Consider the following 15885-nt stretch of genomic DNA (forward strand, 5'->3'; position numbering starts at 1 on the left):
ATTAATAAATACAAATGTATCAAGATGAAAGATCTTTTAACTATAAAATTCAATTCTTTACAATTGAAAGAAAGAAAGAAAATGTTTTGGATGGTGGATGTCAGCATTACCCATGATTCTCAGCCTCTGTTGTGTGGAGCACTGCATTATTGTGTGGGTTAGGGGTCATTTGATCTGGTGTAGAAAACCTTGGAGATTTGGGGGACATTTACATTTAACAACGTGAACTCCTATGTTCACGTTTTCAAGGCCCAGTCTAAAAAGAGTAAGAAAAAATAAACCCTGTCAATTGTACCATTTTTTAAAATTATTATTACATTTGACACTTCTGTTCCTCTCACTGAAGACATGATGGCTACACAACTGAATGTGTCAGTAATAACAATACAACATTACTACACACAACTACTTTTCTTCTTTCAGCTGCTCCCATTAGGGGATCATCTGTCTCCATACTACTCTGTCCTCTACAATCCACAAACACAAAATCCTTCTCTTTACCTCAGGAATCCTCTCACCTTCCAAAATCTTGTTGAACAATCTGGATAAAATCTCCACTACCATCTCTCCTAAAAATCTCCATGCATCTACTGGTATGTCATCTGGTCCAACCGACTTTCCACTCTTCATCCTCTTAATCGCTGCTCTCACTTCCTCTTTACTAATCCTATCCACTTCCTGCTTCACCATCTCCAACAAGTAAAGAATTGTAAAAAATAGAATTTTATAGTTAAAAGATCTTTCATCTTGATACATTTGTGTTTATTAATCAAAAACTGATCCCACAAAAAAACTTTATTTCTTACAATCAAAACAGAAACAATTAAAACAGATGGTCATAACGTCGCATTGTTGAAATATAAAGCACAATTTTGTGTTTGTGTTAAGAAGAGAAGAGGAAATCATTAAAAGAGAATCGGTAGTGGGTCCGCAAGAAGTTTCAGCTGGTGTCTTCACCATAGTAACGGTCGATAAGGCTCATGGTAGGTACTGTAGGATTTACTGCTAGATTTCACATATCAAATGGTATTTCTCAGAATAGAAACGGCAACATTAACAAGCGATGGCCGTAGCACAAATCTGCATTGTTGTTAATTAACGAATCTATAGATTAAATTTCGTGACTATATCACGAAATGCCGTAAGACTGGGTTGACTTGTGACAGAAACGTCGTTGGGCATAACTTTGGCATCATCAAACAAGTCTGAGGAAATTATATTTTATATGTTTAGCTTTGTTGTGCCCTGCATTTAAATTACCTCTAGATTTCCTTACACTTACACAATTTGCTCTGGGATTCTTCTTTCTGAAGCGTGTCAAGTACCTTCTGTGAGTCACGCTGGATCTCCGTAATGGTGTCAAAACCTTTGAGAATGAAAGTAAGAAAGAAAGAAAGAAAGAAACCTTTATTTCCCAAAGTGACCCACACCTAAACCTCTGCATTAATGCCTCCATTTTGTATATTTTCTTATGTCACTTCTGGAGCTGTTCTCAAATACAATTTCAATGATCGTATTGGCTTTATCATGGTGTGTTAGATGGTCTAGAAACTGCTAAAAAACACCCAAAGAATTAACAGAGAATGGTAAAGATAAACATAAAGCACTCAGGTTATGACATCTCTGTTGTGCATAAATACCTCATCAGATGTCAGAGGACACTTGAGCTGACAGGAAAGTTTTGTTAACAAACACAATCGTGGTGAGCCAAAGAGCATCTCAGGACTTAGTCTGGAGTGTACATCAGCTGACACGAGAATCTGAACTGGACTAAATGAGAGGAAAGGATCATGTAATTTAAATAAACCTGATGGTAAACAAAAATAACTGAGGTTGAGCAGGTGTACAGGTGTTTAACGCACCACCAGTGTCATGCTTTGCTGAATGTTCATGCAGAATTATGCAGGGATTTGTAAAGCCTTCCACAATATTTTTTTGAAATTCTGCAAATATGCTAGACACCATATGGTTAGTGTGTGAATAAGTGCAGTGCAATTTTGTGTATGTTGCCTGTAAAAGAATGAAATAGCGTGTGTGTGTGTGTGTGTGTGTGTGTGTGTGTATATATATATATATATATATATATATATATATATATATATATATATATATATATATATATGAACTTGCTACAGAAAAGAGAGGAAGACACCGAACAGTGGGAGATTCTGTTGAAAGCAGCATGGTCTGTGTGAGTCAGGATGCGGAGGTCAGGAACTCGGCAGGAGATCAATCAAGCTGATTATTAAGTATGATGTGGCGCATTGATTGTCCTCAGCATGTGTTAGGGAGAATAGCAGGCAAGAGTGTGAGCAGATATCATGCTTTTGTTGGCTTTGCATGCACCGAACAGAAAATGAAACAGGTGACTCGGAGCTCATGGGAATCTAAACACAAACACGCCATATGGAGTCGAATGGGCAAAAGTGGATCGAACTGGGATCGGGCTGAATTGCCTTCACCTTTTGAACGAGCATGTGTGCGAATGCATAAAGGACAAAGGGTTCAATTTAGCCTCTCAGCTGAGGCTTTTTTCTCTTCAGTGTGCTTTTTTTTTTTTTTTTTTTTTTTTTTTTGAGAGGAGGGGGGTTAAAAAAAAAAGAAAAGAAAAGAAAATAGTCTGTAGAAGAACTGATTGTCTGAAAAAACAGGATGAAACATTTCATTTTATGTATTCTTGCTGTGTGTATATTTTGATTGGAAGCAGTTCTTTTGCTACCGGCAGTCTCCACAATAGATTTGAATCCAGTTTACTGTTATATTTAGACATAAAAGAGAAAAAGAGAGGAGAGAGCGGTGGGGGTGGGGGTGGATGGGGGACATATGTCTTTCTACCCCAGACTGCTATGCAATTTCTGAGCAGAATAGAGCAGAACAGCTCGAGGAAACATGTATCACTACATAATACATTTCCTTTGCCCTTTTGAGCATAAGGAAAACAGAAAAAGGCCATTTGTGTGTATATGCCGATCTCTCTTCTCTTCACGTGTGTTCCATGTTCGGAAATTGCTGTTTGCATGAGAATGAATAATAACCATGAGCCATTTTTAGGTATGGGATATCCCATTTTTTTCCCACTGCAAATGAGACATCCTCATTGAGCAAATAATCCATTTACACAGCATGAAAACCAGCCAGAGATGCTGCACTGTTTGCTTCATAGTCCTCAATTATTCCTCACAGATCTTATAGGACAAAACCGACCTCAAACCTATTGAACACCTTTGAGATGAATTGGAACTCTGACTGCACCCCAGGAATCCTCACCCTTTAACAGTACCTGACTTTACTAACAACCTTTTGGTTAAATGAGCACAAATCTCCACAAGTACACTCCAAAATCTAGTGGAACATCTTCCCAGCAGAGTGGAGATTATTATAACAGGAAATAGTGACTAAATCAAGAATAGGATGCTCAAAAATAACACATGAACCTTATGGATAGTTAATGATTTACAGGTTGCATATACAGTATCTGAAAATAATAAAATTTAATTTTCATTTTAATATAATGAATCCTTTTAATATATACAGGATGATTCAGATGGTGCAAAGGCTTAGGAGTTAAGGGGTGTCATGGGGTTGCAGTGACCTGCACTGAAATATCATTATTCACCCAGGACTGCTTGTTTAATTTGCATTTTGGAGAACAAGTGTCATTCAGTCATTACACAACTATTAATATTCAGGTGATTTCAGTTACCCTGATCATCAATGAGCCTGACCTATTCGTTTTTAATATATCAGAAAAAAGGAAAGCTAAAGAACAATGTTCAAATGAATGTTTAATGGATGAATGTTTAATTGATGTCTTAATAGAGCTGGTGCAAGGCAATGCTGATTTTCCAGTAAAAAAAAATTCATATACTACTGTATTAGAATTTGCCATTTCGTTTAGAAATTCATTCATTTATTCATTAATTCGTTCATTCGTTCATTCATTCATTCACTGAATCATTCACTGAATCATTCACTGAATCAATCAATCAATCAATCAATCAATCAATTACAGTATCCATTCATAGTGGATTCAGGACACAATGCACAGTAAGGACTTATTTGCAGCTTGGGTTATTGCATTTACATTTACATTACATTTGCCTGCGTGCTTATGCATGTTATTCGAATGCTTGCATCAGATCCCTCTAGGGTTTTCCGGTTTCCTCCCACCTACCAAAAACATGCTGGTTGACTGGGTAAACAAAATTGCCCCTAGGTATGAATGAGTACATAAATTTGTAAGTATAATGCCCTGAGATGAACTGGCATCACATGCAGGGTGTATTCCCAGCAGATCTACTATCAGATCTATCAACAGAATCCACCTATCTGGCATATAGTGGTTACTGAAGATGAATAAATGAATGAATGAATGAATGAATGAATGAATGAATGAACGAATTAATGATTAAATGAATCAATTTCTAAACGAAATGGCAAATTCTAATACAGTAGTATATGTTATTTAAACATGTGCTGAAATTACTTTAAGTACAGGCTAGAATATGCACTTATGGTAACCATTGCTGCAATTGTTATTTAGTAATATAACCCTTGGATGCAAAAAGGTAAATAGATTCATTCTAAATGTTTCTGAAAGAAAGATAAAACTGAACTGCAAGGCATAGATGTGACTGAAAAATAGATTGAAAGCTGGAGCAGTGGGCTATTATGTTAATTAACATGGAACATTAATTAAAACACAGGAAAACTCATTCACAAACAAAAAAACTCCTGAGGCAGGGTTGCTAGCTGTAATGTCTCCTGCGCCTCATGACACTTTCGCACACGTACACCTAATCGTCCTGGGTATCATCCTGCCACTCTGGATTACTTATCACAGCTGCTTGCCCAAAGCTCTCAAGATCCTCCTACTCTCATTAAAACACTTTCTTCCCTTTTTCCTTCCCCTTCCTCTTCCTCAGTGCAAAGCTAGAACACTTAAAACACTAAAAAAAAGGAAAATATTCCAGCATTTGGGCCACTTTTTCTACAGTTTGCACTTAATTCTATATTCATCGCACAGTGGTGCAAATGAGATATAAAAAGAGTATTTTTTTTATGACAAATTGTTCCAGATGAGATTTCCTGTAATTTGCGAGGCTTATTTTCTCTGACCTGCCAAAGTAATTGTTAATTTGTTGCTGGTAGCATGCTAACAATCCAGGTTACTAATTAGTAATACAATTAAGTTGGCTATTGTGTACAAATGACTATACTAAATCAATACATATTGAAAATATTGAAATGTTATTAAAGGAAAAATATTTTTTCATTCATAAATCAAATGTAATTTTGATTTATAATGATCATAATTGATTAGGTGATCATAGTTATCTCAATTTCCTTGCTTATGAGTTGATTATGATTATTTTGAGGTGATCATTGTTCTAAAGAGTCATGTGTTTTACTATAAAAGAAAGAGCCCTCAAAACTAATAATTTTCAATGCTTTTCAACTAAATTTCTATTCACCATGTAGCATATGTGCTCAGTGACAGGTCACTATGGCCTGCAAGACCTTCTCTGCTGGCCTAAACTCTATCAGAATCACTGACTTACTTTTTTATACAGTGAGGAAAATAAGTATTTGAACACCCAGCTATTTTGCAAGTTCTCCCACTTAGAAATCATGGAGGGGTCTGAAATTGTCATCGTAGGTGCATGTCCACTGTGAGAGACATAATCTAAAAAAAAAAAATCCAGAAATCACAATGTATGATTTTTTAACTATTTATTTGTATGATACAGCTGCAAATAAGTATTTGAGCACCTGATAAAGTCAATGTTAATATTTGGTACAGTAGCCTTTGTTTGCAATTACAGAGGTCAAACATTTCCTGTAGTTTTTCACCAGGTTTGCACACACTGCAGGAGGAATTTTGGCCCACTCCTCCACACAGATCTTCTCTAGATCAGTCAGGTTTCTGGCCTGTCGCTGAGAAACACGGAGTTTGAGCTCCCTCCAAAGATTCTCTATTGGGTTTAGGTCTGGAGACTGGCTAGGCCATGCCAGAACCTTGATATGCTTCTTACAGAGCCACTCCTTGGTTATCCTGGCGGTGTGCTTTGGGTCATTGTCATGTTGGAAGACCCAGCCTCAACCCATCTTCAATGCTCTAACTGAGGGAAGGAGGTTGTTCACCAAAATCTCGCAATACATGGCCCCGGTCATCCTCTCCTTAATACAGTGCAGTCGCCCTGTCCCATGTGTAGAAAAACACCCCAAAGCATGATGCTACCACCCCCATGCTTCACAGTAGGGATGGTGTTCTTGGGATGGTACTCATCATTCTTCTTCCTCCAAACACGTTTAGTGGAATTATGACCCAAAAGTTCTATTTTGGTCTCATCTGACCACATGACTTTCTCCCATGACTCCTCTGGATCATCCATATGGTCATTTGCAAACTTAAGACGTGCCTGGACATGTGCTGGTTTAAGCAGGGGAACCTTCCGTGCCATGCATGATTTCAAACCATGACGTCTTAGTGTATTGCCAACAGTAACCTTGGAAACGGTGGTCCCAGCTCTTTTCAGGTCATTGACCAGCTCCTCCCGTGTAGTTCTGGGCTGATTTCTCACCTTCCTTAGGATCATTGAGACCCCACAAGGTGAGATCTTGCATGGAGCCCCAGTCCGAAGGAGATTGACAGTCATGTTTAGCTTCTTCCAATTTCTAATGATTGCTCCAACAGTGGACCTTTTTTCACCAAGCTGCTTGGCAATTTCCCCGTAGCCCTTTCCAGACTTGTGGAGGTGTACAATTTTGTCTCTAGTGTTTTGGACAGCTCTTTGGTCTTGGCCATGTTAATAGTTGGAGTCTTTCTGATTGTATGGGGTGGACAGGTGTCTTTATGCAGCTAACGACCTCAAACAGGTGCATCTAATTTAGGATAATAAATGTAGTGGAGGTGGACATTTTAAAGGCAGACTAACAGGTCTTTGAGGGTCAGAATTCTAGCTGATAGACAGGTGTTCAAATACTTATTTGCAACTGTATCATACAAATAAATAGTTAAAAAAATCATATATTGTGATTTCTGGATTTTTTTTTTTTAGATTATGTCTCTCACAGTGGACATGCACCTACGATGACAATTTCAGACCCCTCCATGATTTCTAAGTGGGAGAACTTGCAAAATAGCTGGGTGTTCAAAATACTTATTTTTCTCACTGTATATCTTTGTCCATTATTATGTATTAAATTATTCCCAATAACACATTCTCTACATTCCATAGCATTTCTGTAGGGTATGGTACTCTTTCTGTGACGCCGAATGAAAGTTTACGTTGGAGTTTCTATCCAATAAGATTTCAGCCGTTGCATCATTTATTTCTTTAAATAGATGCATGCTAGTTAGAGCTTGCAAACCGCATCTGTAGCAAACTGCACATGCTCAAATACATTCATGTGGATTTAATAGCTGCCTCTTCATTTCACAATGGCTAATAGAGGAATAGAAATTGATTTGGTTGCAGATATACATAAAAGGATATTTACAAGACGGTCTTTCCAAGAAAAGTTAGACAACGTGAGGAAAGATTAGCCAAAACAATTCAAAACATGTTAAGCTTTTTCATGAACCTTTTATACTTTAGCACACAATTTGCCTTCATTTCAAATTTCTTAAAAAAATCGTAATGCACTAAATAAATGCATAAAAATGTATCTGGTTAATAATGGTGCTTCTGTTAGAGATGGTGTATACAGGTGGAGCTGTGGCTGCAGTCAAAAGAGACTTAAAATGTGTCGGGTTTTTGTTTTAGTAATGGCATTTTTTCTCACTTTATAGGAACCTGTCTGTGATGCATGGTATTTCTGTCATCATAATGATGGTATATTCAGGTACTGTGTGCAGTACTATGAGTAATTTATTGTGCTGAGAAAAACAACAACAAATAATTGCCAAAGAGCACTCTTTTTATACAAATACAAAAGTATAATTATTATAATTATACAATTATAATTATATGAATAAATAAATAAGCATGTTCAATATACATTATATATACTAGATTTGCAATGCAAACTACTTGCACTAGCACAACATTTTTTTTCCAACCTTAAGATTTGATGTTTTTTTATTTTAGAGCATCTGCCTGTAAATAAGAGCTAATTAAATATGTAAGTAGTGAACTTAAGAAACCTTGGGCTAACGTCGATCCATTTCGTTTGGTCCTAGGAAACCATTAAATGTTCAGGATTGTCACCTTAACACATCATACCCAATTTGCATAGAACTGTGTAAATCAGTAGAATCACGTCTCTTTGTCATGCGAGTACAAAGAAAATGAATGATCTCTGGATGTATTGTTGTTAGCTTCCTGAGAACATTGAATAAGAAAGTATTCGTCTGCCCATTTACCCACCAGGGGCACCTATATAACCATATGCATATTAAGATATATGCCTATATAGTGCCTTATGTGGCAAAATTGACAAAAACTCCTGCTGCCATAACACAGTCATTACCTATTTCTTGGTTGACTACATGAACGCAGAATAAATTTCTTTTTTTCAAAGTTGTATTCCTATTATTCTTAGTACGTCTTATTATTTAAGACACTCCTTATCATCCAGTAACCCTCAGTCAGGTTGTTTCCAAGGCAAGTTTTTCAGCTCTGCACTTAGCACTCAATGCTGTTTGGATGCTCACTTCTAAAAAGCTCCCGGGCTTTGAATGCTTTTTCCGTGTGTGGATATTATTTACTGTCCGCATTCACTGAGTCGGTACTCTGTCAATTTCTAAAGTGTGTTATTCTCCTTTGTTTGCGTTGAATGCTTTTCGGCGTGCAAAGCAATTCCCTGTCGAGTAAACATGACATTGCTCTTTTTTCTTGCTTAAACTGTTCCACATTCTAGTGGCTTCTGCAAGTTAATTGTGCTTGTGCTAATAGGGGTGTAATATGATTCTCCCATGTATAAAGAAGGTCAGTAAGGTAATATGAAAAAGAGACGCTAAATCTGACAATATTTTCAATTGAGTGAACGGCACTGGTTAAAGTGTTAAAGGTGTTTATTATACCGAAAAATGCAGCAGGAGGGGACTGTCTTTAGTTAAACTATAATGCGGCCCAATTAGATAACTTAGGTTTGCAGGCATTAGCTTAATCAAATAATCAAATAAACATATATTTTTTGCAAACCTCTTCATGATGAATGTACTTTTTATAAAAATGGATCCATAATGAATGAGATGGAGGAGGACGTGATTTCCATAAGTAAGATCAGTCGCCTGGATAATAATGTTGAAAATGCTACAATTTCAGCACTATATTTGGGCCGGAATTAAGTTTAAGGAAAGACTGTAGTTTTAGACCAAATCAGTCAAAATCACATATACATGTGCTTGTACAATCATTGTATCATTGTGATATCAGGGGCAAGAAAGAAATTTACAGGTGTAGTGTCCGGGAAAGTAGTAAACCGACAACTTGCACTATGCCCAAAGATACAAATCTAAAAGTAGATGGAAAAAATTTGTTCTTTGGAGAGAATATTTTTTAGACTGCTGAAAGCAATGTAGGGAAAAAAGAGATGCACTATCAAGGAGGGAATAAAATGGAGTTATAGCTACTATTGAGGACTGTATGGGGACCTTTGGTTGAACTCATAATACTTATAAAAGCAGTCTTTATTGGGTCAGGAATGCAAGCTGTTAATAAAGCAGGTTTGGTTAATAAAACCTAATAAAAAATGTTATATTAAGCCCAATGTACACCAGAAAATACATCACTGTTTGAAATATTAATTGCAGTTAAAAATGTATTATGCAAGCTTGAAAAGTTTTATTAACAATCTTTTCCTAGCAGTTAACAAAATATCCATTCACTACCTTTTACATTTAATCAAGTACAGAAAAGGCAAAAAGCAAATCCTAATGGCTGACTTGCTGTGCCAAGTTCATACCATTCATGATTCTGCTGAGTGAGTTATTCATAGTTGAAATTTCAGGTAATCTAGTCCTCAGTGGTTTGCAATCCATTGTCCAGACATACAGATATCTTGGAAAATAATTATAGGCATTAGCTATGTGCCTACTGCCTTGAAATGTACCATCTTAAGCATGCCTCAGACAACCCTGCTTTGACAGGGCTGATAATGCTGAGTCGCCACATGGCCACATGGACGCAATGACAACCAGTAAGCACGGCAAGAAGCCTGGAAAGCCCTCTTCTTTGCTATCTGGATGAATGAACAACTTGGCAGCAGACATGGCTCAGCTAAAATCATTGTTCCAGAAGCACAGACTGTGTAACTCAGAGGGTTGCACTGTTCAGAACAGCTCATTCTTATCTTCAGTGGCCGGTCATCCTGATGATGACCTATAAGTGTGATGACCCAAGCAGCACTTATTAAGCATGTACCTGAAGAGTATGGGCTACTGATATGATGTCCTACTGCCAGGCAAGTTACTCTCTGCATGGTGACTACAGTACATGTAGCCCCGAGGGGCTTTTTGACACTGAAAAGGGATAATTACAACAAATGTTTTCTTTAGCTGTCTGTGGTGCCATTTTGGACAAGTGATAATAATGGACTCAGACAATATTAAAACAAATTGATCTTTTTGTTTTGCACAGAATCTCAATTAGGACAACATAAAAATTGGTGTTATATTCTAGGCCGAAGGGTAATACAAAAATTGTGGCCCCCAGCAAGGACAACATTTTACTTGTTTTCCCCTGGTTCTTAAATCACTCTAACAGCTTTCCTCTTGAAAGAAAATGCTGTTTAAGAAGAAAGATGAGTTTTGGCATCCTCAACTAGGTTGAGTTTGGCACCTAAGGCTGAATCTCCAACCAAGGTTTGTAATTTACCAATCCAGGAGACATGTCTGAATGCAAAAGTCCATAGCATGGGGGCTTTGAATGCCCATAGGTGGAAATTGTTCTGTGAATGATGTTGACCTTATTCCCTAGACCATGGGTTTTGTCCATATTCTCGAATCTTAACCCTTTTTTCATTGATTGTTAAACTGCTACAAATCTCCATTTATCCTGAAGGTCTATGTGGCAGATATTGCAGTGCACCACAGATTTAATACAGCCTTTCTTAAAGGGGTGAAGCACCTCCATCTGCCAAAGTCCCCACAGAGCCCTGTGATGAACCTTCATTGCATGTTCTGGTGATAAGCTTGACTTTTACCCATTGGTGTTACTTTGTGGCAAAATCTAGGATGTCTGCCCAAGAAATTACATATTACAAGTCCTTGGGGTCTGAAGCCTTCAGTGAGGCATAGCTTATATAAAAAAATGTCTATGAGGTATAACACTTTCCTATAAGTAATATTTAGAGTCTTATATAAAGAAGTAACCACTGTATTCACTACAGTGTAAATACAATTGGTTTACATTTTCAATGTGATTTAGTCAGGAATTTGGATGGCCCAAATCCCCAAAATCTTTTTGAGCAGTTATTTGGCTGTATGTTTGAAGGTTTTGAAATGCCCCAGATTCAGTTACATGGTCATTGAGATTTAATTAAACCCTGGATATCATAGTATTTCACTCTACACTTGTTTCCATTGATGATGTGTAATGTCACAGAACTGTTTGCAGATAAGCAGTCCAATATTATGGTATTTGGTAGACGTCTTTAACCAGCGCAATTTGCAATTGGTTCTACAAATGCAAATGAAGAGAGAGATTTGCACAATGCAGCTTAGCAGTACTGAACTCACAACCTTCTGACCAGAGGCCAATGTTTTAACCACTGAGCTACAGTACACAACACAATGCTTACTTCTTCAAACAGCAAAAGCTGACATAGTATATTGTTCCAAAAAAAGTTTTCTTTTGTCAATTGCTTTTAGGCATGTATCTCTGTGCTCCATTTTTTCTTTGAGTTTTGTGTTGCGGGTAGAATTGCGCTTCAGTTTATTGCTTGTTGTTCTTTCTGTAACTGTTGCTCCTGCTGTTTTTAGGTCCACCTGCCACTCTTTATCAGTGATTGTTGGCTTTCTTTTTTACCTTCCTTATGATTAATCTGAGAGCACATTTTGAAAATCGTGCATGACACATCTATCTAGCCAGGGTCAGTAAGTTATGGTTATAGAAACTTTCCACTTGCATATTTTTAAACCAATTGTACTGACAGAGATCTGCTCTAGATTCATTTTAGATTTTGTAGATTCAGTCCCTGAGAATTTAGGAAGCTGCCTCCCCCATTTCACCTCCCCCATGATTGATACTTCTTTTAGGAAATCTTCACAACAAATGACTATATCTTTTATTATTGACACCTGGTGCAATTTGCATGAGAAGACCTTTCACAAGCATCTATATCTAAAACTTGATTTATTTTAATGTAACCTTTAAACAAATAAGTTTAGTATATTGTCCAAATACTTTTTTCCCCTATCAATTTTATTTTAAACACATGAAACCTATTCAAAGTCCAAAGACATTATTGTGTGTACACTGGAAGTCTGTGACAAATTCCACACAAAAGCTTGTTTCTATGCTGATATTCATAATGTGCACCAGTTCAGTTAAACGGTTCTAGTGAATCTGTGTGTATAACAGCAGCATTTCAATTGAAATATCTCAGCATGCATGTGCATGCATTCAGTGGGTTATTTAGCTGGTCTATATGACCTCTTTACATTTCTTTTCATTTCTCAATTATTTTGCACATGGAAACCTAACACTGTAGTCAGCATAGTTCAAGGAAAACGAGGAAGAACATATGTGGATGTTATAAAAAAAAACATTTATATATTTTATGAAATTGTTCAGCTCTTCAGCTTTAACAGCTACAACAGCTCTCATTATTGTCTCATTCTAAGGCACAGAGTGTGAAGATTATAGAACTGTAAATAAGATGTGAGTAAACTTTTTTTCATTTTTTCGATGCAGAGAAAATGAAAATGCTTATCCATGGTAATTGTACATGCACTATAAATGCGTTGGTAGACTTAGTTTGAAAAAAAATTCTAGGTTTTTCGTTAAGATGGTGTCAGTTTTTTCTCCACAATGGGTATTGGCAAGGGAGTTGACAAGGCGATATTAAAAAAAGTATTGCAACTCAGCAAGGGTAAGAAGCATACAGAAAACGTGTATGCTATTCAAATTTCATACATTTTTATTTGTCACAGTCAGTGGTTAGAGAGAGGAAAATGATTCCATAATAAGAACTGACCAAAATAAGGGCTATGTCTTGTCAGAGGTATTTACATTCACACATATATCATATACTGTATGCTTCCTATATTTTTTATAGCTGCTTCTTGTTCGATATAAAGTACCCTCTAAAATTATTAGTACCCTTCATGGAAACAAGCCAGAACCATGAATATTTTTGACTCCTGGCTTTTCCCCTTCTTCAGCAGCCTCTTCACAGTGTGGGGAGAGTGTGTTCAGACATGTGAAACATTGCATCCCTCACAGCCCTCATAACTGTTCGTGCATTTTTGTATATTCATATTGTCCTTATATTTATACCAATTTGTGCCTATCAACAAGCACTTTTCTATTTTCTATTGTAATTTATAACGTCTGTTTTTGACATGTGTATCTCCCATGGTGACAGCACATGATTAAAGGTTATACCAATACCTTAAACACATAAAGAAATGTTTTACTAAAAAAAAAAATTAATTTCAATCAAATTTCTCCGATTCATAATTCATAATTTTTATTTGAAGCAATCATTTAGCTCATGTTATGATATGATTTAGTTTGTATTACCTAAACCACATGAGAAATATAATAACATTCCTGCATTGATCATGCACAGTCATCATCTTATGTGTCACCTAAATCAGAAAATCCTGAGAAAGAACTGCTGTAAAATGCTGTTAGCTTGTAGGTAAAGTGATGGACAGACAGAAGGAGGAAGGTGGAGGATGTGTTCAGCATGCTTTGTATTAGATAGAGATTCTCTTGCCCTCTAGGGTGGGGAAGGTGCAGGTTTAATCCCATCTGCTCCGCTCTCAGGCTTATCATAACATCTGCCGAGGCACAAGTCTGATTCATGTGGAGGAAGGTGCAGATTGAGATTCAGAAGGGAAAACTTCTTATGGGGTTTTTCTATTCAGCATACATTCATGGTGAAGTTCTGTTTCAACATGATGAATTCTTGTGCCATGGATATAGATTCATCTTTTTTAGAAAAATTATTTAATTTGTGTGTATAATGTGATACAATGTATAATTTGATACAAAATCATGGGTTCTTAATCTTAGTCTGAATTAAATCTCACTGTAAATGTTCTGAATCTATATTGGTTTTGTCTAATACAGCATAAATGTTGTTAATTATCTGTAGAGTAAAAAAAGGCTCTACACAGCCCACATAGCCATTAATTGCCAATCAGCCAGTGCTGATCTTTGGATTCTGGCTGTAACGAAGCACTTCTAATGACCCCTTTAAAGACCAAATCAATCACACCGTGCTGACAAAGCCACCAGAAGTTACTTTAAAAGGGAAGACAGCAGAATGAGTATAATTGTCCATAATTGTTCCTGTCTGACCAAGAGGAAGAGGAGCATAGTACTGGATGTATAGCTACCGTGCATTCGTAATGGTTTCTTAAATATAGGCTATTTGCAATTTTTACAACCAAATTGCTTGCTTTGGTAACTGGTATGCAAGGTATGTGCTTAAAAACAGGTCGGCTTTCCAGCAGGAAATTGTGTGAACATGTTCACATGCATGTCATCTCATAAAAAATAAAAAAATAATAAAAAGGGACCACACAACAAGTGTTTCATCATTTTTCATCTGCTTTTAAGTATGTCTTGACTTGTAGCTACAAATTCTTCATGACAAATGACGAGGACCATGGTGTGCTGTGCTGTGCTGTGTGATTCATTAGAAGACACAGCGGAACGTTGCATAAGTGTTGCTGGCTCTTATAAACGGAAAAAAAAAAATACATTAACAGAACAGCCGAACATTGTCTCTCCTACTCAGATGACATCGAGTGGCAGACAAAAAAGAGTGGCAATTGATGTGCATTGCCAATGTACATTCATGGGCGAAATCTTCAAATGATGCTTCTTTTATGCACCAAAAGATGTCACTACGCTAACTATATGTTGATGTTGATGCGATATATGTGTTTCTCATCTGCAGGTATACACACGCTATGGGAAATGCTACACCTTCAATGGGAACAAGACCTTACCAAAGCGGACACGGCAGGGGGGCATGGGGAATGGCCTGGAGCTGATGCTGGATATACAACAAGACGAATATCTCCCCATCTGGAGAGAAACCAGTGAGTCAGTGCAAAAATACTTAATTACAAGATTGTGAGTTCAAATCCCAGCACCACCAAGCTGATTCTGTTGGGCCCTTGAGAAAGACCCCTTACCTTTAACTGCTCAGTGAAATAAATAAGATAAGGATAAGTTCCTCTCTACTATTCTTTCGGCTTTTCCCATCAGGGGTCGCCATAGCGGATCATCCACATGTTTGATTTGGCACGTTTTTACGCTGGATGCCCTTTCTAACCCAACCCTCCCCATTTATCCGAGCTTGGGACCGGCACTAAGAGTGGCTGGGGTTGGTTCCCTGACCGGGGATCGAACCTGGGCCACAGCGGTGAGAGCGCCACAGCCTAACCAATAGACCACCAGGGAACGTAAGATAAGGATAAGTTCCAAAAGCCATAAATGTAAATGGATGCATTTTCCTTTGTTGTGAGTGTCAGCAAAACCACCAATCATATCTAAGACAATAAGCAAGCACTCTTCTAGGGCAAATGCAAAATGATAATGTTTTAAAACCAAAACAACTGTCAGAAAATAAGCAGGAATTTAATTATTGCATTCATCAAAGCTCCTTTGCCCCCATTTGCTTGTTTAGTTTTGCTGCACTGACTTGTTTGATGGATAAGCTAGACACAGGAAAATATACTTACATAGTCTGCTT

At 37.2% G+C, this 15885-nt stretch overlaps 1 protein-coding gene across 1 annotated transcript in view; it reads left to right on the top strand.

Annotated features, from left to right (window-relative positions):
• asic4b (acid-sensing (proton-gated) ion channel family member 4b) overlaps positions 1–15885 on the top strand; it is a 57316-nt gene that overhangs the window by 21531 nt on the left and 19900 nt on the right. The window contains exon 2 of the mRNA XM_046852688.1: positions 15085–15229. Coding sequence (XP_046708644.1) covers positions 15085–15229 — 145 coding nt within the window. The remainder of the gene's footprint in view (positions 1–15084; positions 15230–15885) is intronic.

The sequence above is a fragment of the Silurus meridionalis genome, chromosome 1, assembly GCF_014805685.1.
Source record: "Silurus meridionalis isolate SWU-2019-XX chromosome 1, ASM1480568v1, whole genome shotgun sequence".
In the NCBI taxonomy this organism is placed as follows: Eukaryota; Metazoa; Chordata; class Actinopteri; order Siluriformes; family Siluridae; genus Silurus; species Silurus meridionalis.